The 12,971-nt window shown below is 35.9% G+C and overlaps 1 protein-coding gene across 1 annotated transcript in view; it reads left to right on the top strand.

The window, feature by feature from the left end:
* Positions 1 to 11,342: 11,342 nt before the first annotated feature.
* The window catches only part of LOC105211160 (uncharacterized), a 42,251-nt gene continuing 40,622 nt past the window's right edge, over positions 11,343 to 12,971 (top strand). Inside the window, exon 1 of the mRNA XM_011182493.3 lies at positions 11,343 to 12,647. Coding sequence (XP_011180795.3) covers positions 11,439 to 12,647 — 1,209 coding nt within the window. The 5' untranslated portion in view covers positions 11,343 to 11,438. The remainder of the gene's footprint in view (positions 12,648 to 12,971) is intronic.

Here is a 12,971-nt window from a genome sequence, read left to right as displayed (position 1 = left end):
TAATTCAATACGTAGTACGAAATTAACTATATATTTATCAAGACTTTGAGACGATAATAGGAGTTGAGTTGAGGGAGCAACATTTAGCACAAACTATACAGTCTAAACCTGAAGTATGTAAATCATGACAGCTGAATGAAATAAGCAAACATAACGGTAAACAAGTTCGGGTGTAACCGAAAATTTTTTACACTCTCAGGTTTACATTCGACATAAAATCCACTAGAACAGCGAAAATCGTTATTCTTATAGCATATGAATCCCTGGACCGATTTAAACTATTTTTGCCACCAAGCCACTCCATATCCAATACTATACGTTCACTTAAAGTTTTTTTTGCTATGATATCTCATATATTAAACGATACGGTATAAAGTCCACCGGTAGTTTGAAAAGCCGTATATCAGGTATATGGGCGCTAGAGGAAGTATTCCAGGTTTTTCCAATTGTAGGCATAGAGGCACACAATTATATGGAAAAAATCTCCTCTAAATTTTTTATAAACATCTGTGAGATTTATATATATTTTCGGTAAAAAATTGATCACAAACACTTATGTCCTCATGTTCGGTATCCGGGGTCTTGAGTTTTAGTCCGATTTTTTTATACGGGTCATGTCATACCAGGAATATAGTATTTGTGCAGAGTTTTTTTCCGATATCTTCACTGATGCTGAACTCATATATTGCTAAGTGAACGAATCACATTGAATTTGGTTGAGTAGTTTCTGAGATATGGTTTTTGACCCCTAAGTAGGCGGAGCCACGCACATTTAAAATTTTGTATTTCATATTTTGTTTTGCCCCTTTTGTGACCTTTATGTGAACAAAATTATATTACTATCTTTGCAACATGTTGTGAGGGTATAAAAAGGTTTGACTCTCGGAACTATTTTGTGATACAATGTTTTTGGTATAACTCCTCTTCGAATATTGGGAGTCTGTGGTAACGTACTGATATTGTATAGGGTCTGGTCTACCCTCAGTTGTTGAGAGGTTCATAAAAATCTGCACACTTCGATAGAAATTTGTTGTATTATTGTTGGACAGAATCAAAAGTATCCATGCTAACAACAAGAAATAGCAAAAAAAGTTAGATATTTACTCGGGTCAATCAAATCAAAGATTCGTTTGCAGTTAAGTATCACTTTGAAAATTGTCAGGGGAAACGATTAGAATTTGCTCAAATGGAAAATGAAATGTTGATTTGTTAATGATACTGAGACAACAAAGTACTTAATAGACGAGGCATTTTGGATAAATGCTTGACTATTACGAATAAATAACGCAATAGCTGAATATTTGGATATTTCTTTTTGCACTTCAGATAATGAAATATATTCAAAGAATTTTTATCTAATATTCGGAAGGAATACCATGCTCTAATGTTAAAGTAGGGTTATAGGACGATATGTTAGACATTTTGAGTTGAAAGAGCCTAAAAAATTTGGTATTTTCTTGACAACTCAACCCTTAATGAAGTTAAAAAGCTAAATACCAATTTGAATCCAGAAATTAATATTTTTGGATACAACTCCTCATGCCTACAAATTGTTAAGTCTAAATTAAGTGCTTTTTGATGATCAAAAGCGAAATGAATTTTCAAATGAAATTTACAAAAATCTAATCTAACAAATGTCGAACAAAATCATAATGACAAAAATGCCATGAGTTATTCACGAATGACGCCAAAGGATGACGAAATTAAAACGATATCACACAAAGTGAATGAAGCGAGAAAAGAGAGCAAGCGCTCACCATGACCACAATGGAACACCCACACACACAATCACTCAAACAAAAGGCACATGGTAGATTGCTATCTCGTTTAAGCGCCACTCAATTACATTTACCGCAATTTGCATTACCACAGGATTCCACCATTTGGTTCACCGCATCGATCTTTTTTTTTCTTACTCGAATAGAATTTGCCGTTTTATTTTTGTTGTTTTTGGACTTTTGCTATTCCGCGATGTTAGGAATTCATGGAATTAATCGTTGTAATGCAATTAAAAATCAATATACGCTTCGTTAAACCATTACGTGCTTGATTGCATAAAAATTTCAACACCACCTAACTGTAACCCCATGCGCGCTCAATGACACACACACACACTCACAGAGAGAGACACTTGCATTTTATCGCTCACTTTACATTTTCGTATTTGCCTTTGTCGTTAAGCGCCTTTGTTGGAATAATTAAATTGAAAAAGCGAAAATAAAGAGACAATCACCTTCGTTCGTTCGTTTGTTGAGTTGAGTTGAGATGAGATGACTTGCGCTTGGTTGGTGTTGGTGTTGCCACTTCGCTTGTCCGCTTGGCGGTTGCTGAATTTAATCAAATTGAATTTTACACCATTCATTTCGCATAGTTAGTGTGAGTTGAGCGGAAAAATCAGTGCCAAAAAAATGCTTTGGTGGATTCTGACACGTTTCGCTGTACACACACACACACACACACACATACATACTTTCCTTGTACTTATATGTGATTTAAGTAACAAAGTGCTCAACGCTCGAACCGCAGCTGTCCGTGCTTATACCTTCATACACTCTCTCCCACACTCTTTGTATTCTTTCATGTTTCATCTATCTGTGTCAGGTGATGCCGGCTTCCTGGTTATCCTTTACGCCCTGCCAGCGGTGCGCCATGCCACTCCAATGAACCAATACACCACTGTGTGCGCCGGTGTGCTTGGCTATGTGGCAGTTTTAACGCGGCCATCCCTGCTTTTGTCACATATTTGCACGTCGCCTCTTAATTAACTTTATGTATACGTGTACTTGACTGGGTGCTCACTTCTATGTACTGCCAGATATGTGTATGTGTGTGTGTCTGTTATATGCCTTCTATGTATTTCGTTTGATTTTGATTCAATCAGCCGGAAGCGCAAAGTGCAAACAAACCTCAATGTACCTCGGCCTCACTATTTTTGTATAGGTGTGTATATGGGTCCAGCACCAAATAAGGATGAATTTTTATTTTGAGGCATACTTTTTTGTTGCTTCATTAGTATGAAGTTGAGTTCGGTGTAAGTTTAGGCGCAAGTGTGTTTAACTCATATATGACCGTTAAAATTTCGACTATAAAAGTGAGGTTATGGACCGACGAGATATTTAATGATTGACATAAGCGACTCAAGAGTATACCAACAAACATTTTACAAATAAACACTCGGAACAATGGAATTATATGAGCGAAGCTTAAGGGGACCCCTCAATTCTCGGTTTCAAAAAATCGATTTTTTTTGTATTTAATTCGAACCTATAACTATTCAAGTGAAAATTTTAAAAACTATTGAAGATATAGCCGATTAATGGTGGAAGCGTGAGGCGACGGCGAGAGCTCATCAAAACTTTAAAAGCGTTTTTCTCGAAATAGTGTTATTACGACTGGCGGATGAGGTTACTAAAAACCTATTAATCCAATCGGTTCCAATTTTTAATACGTTATTCTATACATATATAGCTATGGTATGAACTATGATAAATCAAATTGGTGACTTTTCAACTTGATTTGTGGATGAAAAAAAGGCGATTTTCAAAAAAAAAATTTCAAGGGTCCGCCATTTTGTTAATTTTTGTGCGAAATTAATAATCCTAGTACATACCAGAGCCAAACATGTACTCTTTCTAATCCCGTTGGAATTTCTGGTTTCAGATGTTCCAGTGAGCGGAAATCGCCGCCGAAAAGAAGGGATATGGTTTGATCACAAAAAACAACAACAACAAAAAATATGTAAAATTTTGTTATTCTTTTTTAAGTCTTCAAATAAATGTATGCAAAGTTACAACCCTAAACAATAATTTATATTCATTTACCAGCCCATTGAAAATCGTCAAAATTCGAAATCGGGAATGTGGGGGTCCCCTTAATTCCTTCCTAAATTTTAATAAGAATTTCTCATCCCGTATGTGACATGATGTTATCCAACAAATTGTAAATTTAAACCACTCCAACTCCACATAGTTCGGTTTCACATGAAAGTGAGATAACTAGACTCAACTAACTTCGAGTTGTAGAATAATCGCTACAAATATCATTGTACATTGGGTATATCATTTAATCGAAAATAGGGGAGTAGACATACCAGGTCTTCTTAATTAAGAAATGGGATTTAGGCGGTCGGTTTAATTGAGTGGCATTCACATTACTCTAAAATATTTGCAAAAATTAAAGAGAGTCTGTGATCTTTATTGAAAGTATTATATGTAAATGTTTTCGATGACCCCCGATAAATATTTGTTGCAATTTTAGATATAGTCAACACAGATATCGGTTTCAATTTGATATCTAAGGAGTAAACAACTTCATAATAATTATACAATTTGACAAGAACTCGATATATGGGTGGGTAGTTAGTATACAAGAATTCTTATCTTTATTGCAATGAGAGTGACGCTGAAACCAATTTGAAATCATCATATAAAGACTGAATACAGTTGATGGGGTTGTAAGGGTTATCAATTAATTGGCATAGAAGCTATTTAATGGTAGTAAAAGCAATAAAAAAGCGAGTGCCATGCGGGGACTCTTTGGATGCAATAAATATAATAAGTGTGGCAGGGTTTTGTCTAGATAGGTAGAAGTTTAATCTAATCACTGTGCTTCAGTGATTTTGCCTCAATGGCATCTCTCCCTATAGATTTCTTAGAGGATATAGGTTATGGTTATGATTACGTACGAATACTAGATGGTGTTTATAATATCTAATGTCACACATTTCGCCGACGGTTATCATTAAGCGTTAGATTATGACAATTATATAGAAATGCTGAATTCCATGAAAATGCTGTGAATACTCTTCGGTATATATAAATAAGTTTAATATTTTTAATTTTCTTATTTAATATCTTGTATACTGATATACAACATATATGTATATATGTAACTACATATCAAATGAAAATACAGAAGTCACTCAGAGCTCGTAATGAAAGTAAATTTAATATTCATGCAATTTCTTCTTCTCTTCATCTTGCATGAAGTAAAACACAACCTGTGTGTTGACAAATTCTTCAACATATTCATTTAATTTTCATCATTTTATTTGCCTTAACACATACAAATAAATAAAAATAAATAGACGCATACGAATGAATATAATTAAAACTTCTATGCATTTCTTGTTTTCTTTCGGTTTTGGCTTTTAATTAAAATTTGTTTATGAGTCACATTTTTTAATTATTTTATTTATTCAGTTTAAAACTTCTCATGACTTATTGCTACATTTGTGACTTCTGCTTCTTTTGCAAGTATATCATACAACCACTTTACTTATTTATGAGCTTAAAGTCACATAACTGGCCTTGAGTTGAAATTTGATTACCGTAAAAATTGACACATGTTACAAATTTTGATAAAGGACCACTACTTGAAAATTCAACGTTTTCCTGAAATAAGTATATGCTTTGTATGCCACAATGTGGCAGTCATAAATTATTTTGTGAAAAATTCAAATTTGAAAGTCCACACAATCGCCCTATTGAGGGGATATGAGTGTATGGATGTGTTTGTATGAATGTTGAAATCAATTTGGCTTACTTAACGGAATTATTTCTGTCCTTTTCCATAAATTCCAATGGTGCAGCGCTATAAATGTTGATCGAACAATGTATTTACCGTTATATAATACTTATGAAATATTTGAACAATTGACAATGAGTTTGAATAACGACAACTGTCTTTGCTTTGACAGCGTAATTGAAATATTAGTTTCAATAAAACGTTGTCATTATGTTTGAGGAAGGGGAATACAGTGAAAAAAACTTGTGAGTTGAATTTTTATCTTCTATTTCTATTGCTATTGTGAAAAAAACTTGTGAGTTGAATTTTTATCTTCTATTTCTATTGCTATTTCCATTTCTATTTCTATTTCCATATCTCTATCTCTATCTCTATCTCTATCTCTATCTCTATCTCTATCTCTATCTCTATCTCTATCTCTATCTCTATCTCTATCTCTATCTCTATCTCTATCTCTATCTCTATCTCTATCTCTATCTCTATCTCTATCTCTATCTCTATCTCTATCTCTATCTCTATCTCTATCTCTATCTCTATCTCTATCTCTATCTCTATCTCTATCTCTATCTCTATCTCTATCTCTATCTCTATCTCTATCTCTATCTCTATCTCTATCTCTATCTCTATCTCTATCTCTATCTCTATCTCTATCCTCTATCTCTATCTCTATCTCTATGTCTATCTCTATCTCTATCTCTATCTCTATCTCTATGTCTATCTCTATCTCTATCTCTATCTCTATCTCTATCTCTATCTCTATCTCTATCTCTATCTCTATCTCTATCTCTATCTCTATCTCTATCTCTATCTCTATCTCTATCTCTATCTCTATCTCTATCTCTATCTCTATCTCTATCTCTATCTCTATCTCTATCTCTATCTCTATCTCTATCTCTATCTCTATCTCTATCTCTATCTCTATCTCTATCTCTATCTCTATCTCTATCTCTATCTCTATCTCTATCTCTATCTCTATCTCTATCTCTATCTCTATCTCTATCTCTATCTCTATCTCTATCTCTATCTCTATCTCTATCTCTATCTCTATCTCTATCTCTATCTCTATCTGAAATCTATCTAGATCTAGCTCTATCTAGCTCTAGCTCTTCTCTCTATCTCTATCTCTATCTCTATCTCTATCTCTATCTCTATCTCTATCTCTATCTCTATCTCTATCTCTATCTCTATCTCTATCTCTATCTCTATCTCTATCTCTATCTCTATCTCTATCTCTATCTCTATCTCTATCTCTATCTCTATCTCTATCTGAAATCTATCTAGATCTAGCTCTATCTAGCTCTAGCTCTTGATCTAACTCTATATCCAGGGAGGGAGACTTGGCATCACTTAGCAGGATCGATCCCATAAACCCCCTATATTTTTTAGGGTTATCTTCTTGAATTCCTCCTTGTTGTATCCTCCATTTTCGGAATCGCGAAGCAGAATGTTTAAACACCATTTTGTTATTGTTACTGTTATTATTATTAACTCTGTAACGTACGGTACTTCCCGATCAACCGGTATTAACACTTTGTTATTGCAATTTACGGACTTTAGGCAGCGCGTGCGATAAGGCAGTGTACCGTTAAATTTTTAGTAACCGTAAGTAGATTATGGCGCATTTTCTTTTACGTGTACTTCAGCATGGCTATCGATAAAAGTTCACAAAAGCAAATTACAACAATTCATATGTTTCTCATAACAATTGACAACAAAGCCGCTGAAGTCCGGTGTGTGTAGGTATGTATGTGTGCGCTTCAATCACTGCAACTCGCGGCGAGCGAACGAGAAAAATGGCGATTAACATAAAAATTGATTGTAACCGCTGTGCTATTAATAATATAAGACCGTTAAGAGAAGAATCGAAAAGCAAATGGCGTCTTGGTTATGACATTTACATGAATGGATAATATATATACTTATATATGTATGTATGTATGTGTGTGCGCTCATTTGTGCAACTTGCGAGCGCAGTTTGCTGCTCGTTGTAGCAATTTTCCGCTGGTAATTCTCCCAAACGCATTAATTGCCTTTCGGAAAGCTGCTTAAAAAACATTAAATGGCCACACTCCCGGCGCTGAGGCGTTTGAGGGGAAGTACCAGCAGTTGTTGTTGTTGTTGCTGTTGCATGCACTCGTGTGATGAGCCACTTATGGCGACCACAATATTTCCGCTATAAAAGCGCACATTAAGCGGCCAAGCAAATTGTGGCAGTCAAGTAAGTGAAGTTGCACGAACAGACGGTCGCACGCTTGTGGCTTGGCCACATAAAAAATAAGTTGCAAGAAGAATTTGTGTAAAAAAATAAATATATTTTTTAATAATAAAGTTCTTTGAGCTTCTTTCTTTCTTTTTTTTTTTGCTTTCGTTCCACTTTAATTTGTGGCATTGTGGAATTTATTTATGCAACGACATAATTTATGAAACTTTTTTTAAAAAGTGCGAAAGCAAAAACAAAAGCAACAAAAACGACTCATAAGTATGTATTAAATATGTCCATGCCAAGTATGCAGCAGCGGTCATTGCCTACTCATCAACACAGGGTGCCGCGGTGTTACTGGCGTGTGGCGACACGTACGCCGGAATGTTTTAATAACAAAATAAAAATGGCTTTGTTAATTTTAATATGGACGGCAATATGGTGCAGGTGTGAGTGTGTTGCCGTTGAACGTCATAGCAATCAAGCTGTGTATGCAAATAACAACAACAAGAGCAACAACATCAGTAATTTGCACGAGCAGCTGGAGATTAATGCTGTAGACGACAATGTGGATGTTAAAGTGTTGCTCAGCAATGTTGAGGATGAGTTATTCCGCGTTGTTGCGCCTATCGATTTGGTTGATGAAGGTTCTCTGGAGCAAGGTGAGCAATTGAGTGCAATTAAGAGTTCAATAGTTCGGTTTCATAAGATATCTAAATCTTAATTATCTATGTATATACATTTTCCCACAGTCCCAGTCCCAGATGGAACATAGGGCTTCGAATCTACTGTTTAAATGAGAAAGACTTTTAAATTTCACACGTGCTAAATTTTTATGTTATTAGTTCGTTCTAGAAAATTGTTTATTTATTTTTATTCCAGCACTCCATACCGTTTGAAGGGGTTAAAAAATGGGACCTAAGTTCTAATTCCGAAGTTGTGAGATTATAAGCAAACTGAATATTATAAAAGACTCTTTCAACGTTGTTCGAATTACAGTTTTGGTTTGATCTTGAAAAAAGAAATCGGGATCCCTAATCATTTTTTTTTGAAAATTTTTAATTAGTGAGATTCTTAGGATATTTATCTTGTGAGAATACTATACTAGAATCTTCCGCTATTTCATCATCCTGAAACTAATTAATTTTTTACTATTATTTGAATATTTCTTCCAAGAGTTCAACAATAATGGTATGATATTTACCGTTAGCTTCTGTTTCGCTTGCAAAATGAAGACTTTTTGAAGATCACCTATGATTTACACACGACAAAAGTATGTATACCGTGGCAATATTTACGCGTAGTGTTTCAGTGTGTGAATAATTTGTATAGATATCGGTAAATAAACTTGAGAAAGGATAAATTTCATGCAAAATTAGCATTAATAGTCTTTGATTTGTTAAAATTTATTGGTCAGAATCATTTAATTGGGCAATGATAAGAGAAAATCACAGAAAAATACTCCAGGAGCAAGATCACAATCCAAAAAGTGGTAAAATATAAATAGAACAAGTAAGGAAGGGCATAGTTCGGGTGCAACCGAACATTTTATACTCTCGCAATTTATATATTTAACTTTATTTATATTATATAATACACAATTTGACCCACATATTCGTATAAAATCCAATGAAAGTTGGAAACCATAATATTAGGTTAGAAGCACCGAGGTCCTCGTGTTCGATATATGGGGCCTTAAAAACCTATGGTTCGATTTCGGCGATTTTTAGAATGGGGCTGCCACACTATTAACATAGTATTTGTGCAAAGTTCTGCACCGATATCTTCACTAGTACTTACTTTATATATTCTAAAGTAAACGATTCAGATCGTCTTCAAAGTTCTGGTATATAGGAAGTAGGTGTGGTTGTGAAGCGATTTGGCCTATTTTCACAACATATCATTGGGATGCAAGATGCCAAGTTTCATTGAAATCGGTCGAGTAGTTCCTGAGATTATGGTTTTTGACCCATAAGTGGGCGACGCCACGCCCATTTTCCATTTTGTAAAAAACTCTGAGTGCAGCTTTCATCTGCCATTTCTTATGTGAAATTTAGTGCTAGTGCGTTTTTCGTTAGTGCGTTAACCCACTTTTAGTAATTTTCAACCTAACTTTTGTATGGGAGGTGGGCGTGGTTATGATCTGTTTTCTTTCGTTTTTGGACTGTATTAAGAAGTGCCTAAAAAAACGACTGCAGAAAGTTTGGTTTATATAGCTCTATTGGTTTGCGAGATATGTACAAAAATCTTAGTAGGGGGCGGGGCCACGCCCACTTCCCAAAAAAAATTATATCCAATATGCCCCTTCATAGTGCGACCCTTCATACCAAATTTTATTCCATAGCTTTATTTATGGCTTAGTTATGGCACTTTATGTGTTTTCGGTTTTCGCCATTTTGTGGGCGTGGCAGTGGCCCGATTTTGTTCATTTTCGAAAGCAACCTTCCTATGGTGCCAAGTTTTGGGTGTTACAAACAACCATTATGTGAACAAAACTATAATACTCTCTTTAGCAACATTTGTTGCGAGAGTATAAAAATAGTGGACTAGAGAGCGCGCCAAGATCAGGCCGCCCAAAGGGAAGGCGAAGAGCCCAAAATAGTCATACAAATGAAGAAGGACCCCACTGTTTCAGCCCAATTTATTCAGAAAACTTTCCGATCTATGTTTCTGAGCGAAAAAGTCGGCGGAAAATCCGGGAAGACTGTTATTCCAGCCACTATAAGATTAAAAAGCCTTTCATCCATACCTTTGTCATTATTGTTATTATTTTTCTTTTTCAGATGATAGCGTGTTGTGCAACAAATAGTTCAAATGTACAATATATAAATTTAATTTTTTTAATGCAATATACCCATAAGCAAAATAGAAAAACAATCAAAGCGATAAATTTCACTGCTTAAACGATATACTCATTTTGCTGTTTACATTCAAGGGGTATACAAAAATATTGCTTTCCGTTCTTTCACGCATCACAGATATTATCATATTGGTTTTAGGTTATTCATCCCGTAAAATCTCAATCTTTTGATAGCTCTTCACTTTAAATTGGCATAAAACATCCAAAACATATAGCTTAGATTTTGAATTAGAGATTTTGCCGTTATTTCGAGATTGCCAGAACTGAATCACAAATCTCTATATATATTTTAGATTTACAAAAGGTAAAGCTATGGGCTTCGGTTCAAGTTTTTGTCGAAAAATCTTATTTTTTCAAGTTCAAAGCCTTCGGAACTGCAAATTTTTTGAATCTTTGTTTATAATTTCGTGTTTCTTTGTATGCTGTCAAGGATTTATTTATATTTAGGATAGGTCTCCTTAGAGTTCCATATATATACGAATTAGAGGGTTACAATGCTTATGGGAAATAGTCTGGGAGTTAATCAGCTGAAGATCCCGAAATTTTTGTTGAGCTAGTCATCTGAGAAAGTTAGTGCAGTGTTCGATAATAATATGCTTATGCTACATGATATTTGTTCATCAATAAGAATCACTGAGTATTAGCTATTATATTCAATAAATTTTTGTCCATCTGGTGTGACAATTATAATTTTTGGTGTAGTAAACCTGTAATTGTAGATATATATAAAAAAATATAAAATATTTTTGCTGTACAGTGTTATTCAAACGCGACACCGCAAAAGCGACCGACGGTGTGTCTGAAGAGCTGAATGCTACCACAGGGTATGAGTTTACAACATTGGACGCAGCAATGACAGGTGTGGCTGATACAAAACGCATGATGACCCAACAAATAACTGAAATACAAACAGAAACTGAAACAACAACAACAGCAAACGATATCAACAGCGTGGCAACAACTATGAATAGCAGCGTTGAAATTAATGAGTATGAAAATGTGAAAAATAATGGAAATGAAAATGTCGAGCGTGCAAAGGTTGTTGACAGAAAAATTATAGCAGCCACAACAACAAGAACAGCAGCAACAGCATTATTTGCAGAAAGTGTCTCAGCAACGGCAGCAGCCACACCACAAACGGGAGAACAACAAAACATTGCTGCAGAGGGGAGAGAGAGCGAGAAGGAGGAGGCGATTGCACCCGAAATGCAGACGGACGATGGCGAAGAACCGGTGGATGTGACAGCCGCGTTGCAGCAGCAGTTAATTTATGAATTTGCAATTAAATACAAGCATATACCGCGTGTCACGTACTTCACCTGCCGCTGGCAGAGCAGCGAGGGGAGCGGCGGCAACACTTTCGGTGAACAAATGACGTACTTAAATATGCAGACGCTGGCAATGATGCAACGCATGTATGGCAGCGAGGCGGTGGACAAAATGAGGTCAGAGCCCGATACAAAAGCAAGTCAAAAAGCAAAAAAGGCCAGCGCTGCTGACAAGGTAACAACAAAGCGTAGTAGCGCGCCAATAACGGCAACAACAGCGCGTGCAGCGCCGCCATCTAGAGCTGTCGAAACCAATACACCGAAAGTTCGAAATAACGGAAATACGCGCAGCAAACGTACGACCACTGCCGCGGTCACACGCGCACAAACAGCCGCCGCACTGCTGAATAACGGAAATGTGACGCAGAGCGGAAAAGGAAGCAACCGTGCCAGTCGTGTAACCAGTGATGCCTCCGTCGCCACCACCTCCGCACAGTGGGACATTTTAATTAAAGTTGTACATATCGATCAATTAATCAATAAACGTCCAACCGCTGCCAATAACAAAAATGGCAAAAACAACCGAAGCTACAATTGGAATGTGCAACGCACATTTGGCGGTGGATTTGCCGCTGGTGGCGGTTATGGTCGATCAGCGGCAGGTAATGCTGGCGCACGCAATGCGTACACGAATGCAAATTGGCTGGCGCAAGTGTTGCGCGACGATGGCAGCCGTCAGTTGGTGGTGCTGAATTTGGCATGCGGCGCAGCGAGTCGTCGGCTGCTCGAAATGGTAAGTGGAATGGGTGGGAAAATGGTAAAATGCTACCTGGCAGTGTGGTGAAAGTTAAGTAGGTGAGATAGAAAGAAGTGTGTGTGTGTGTTACTTGTGGCTGGCTGTATAGGGAATTTTTAAATAATGTTGCGTATACGCAGTGTGGCATCTTAAATCGGTAGTTCTTTTGCTACAAAAATAATAATTAGCAGAAAATAATTATTTTTTATGTATGTATCTTAATTTATTAGTAACACAGTTTTGTTTTGTTTTCGTTATAAAAATAAAATTAAATATTTTCAATAAATTTTTCCATGGAGATTTTTGTGACTTGATTTTTAA

Source organism: Zeugodacus cucurbitae, chromosome 4 (genome assembly GCF_028554725.1).
Source record: "Zeugodacus cucurbitae isolate PBARC_wt_2022May chromosome 4, idZeuCucr1.2, whole genome shotgun sequence".
In the NCBI taxonomy this organism is placed as follows: domain Eukaryota; kingdom Metazoa; phylum Arthropoda; class Insecta; order Diptera; family Tephritidae; genus Zeugodacus; species Zeugodacus cucurbitae.
Note: the sequence above shows the minus strand (reverse complement) of the source record. Positions and strands in the feature narration are given on the sequence as shown.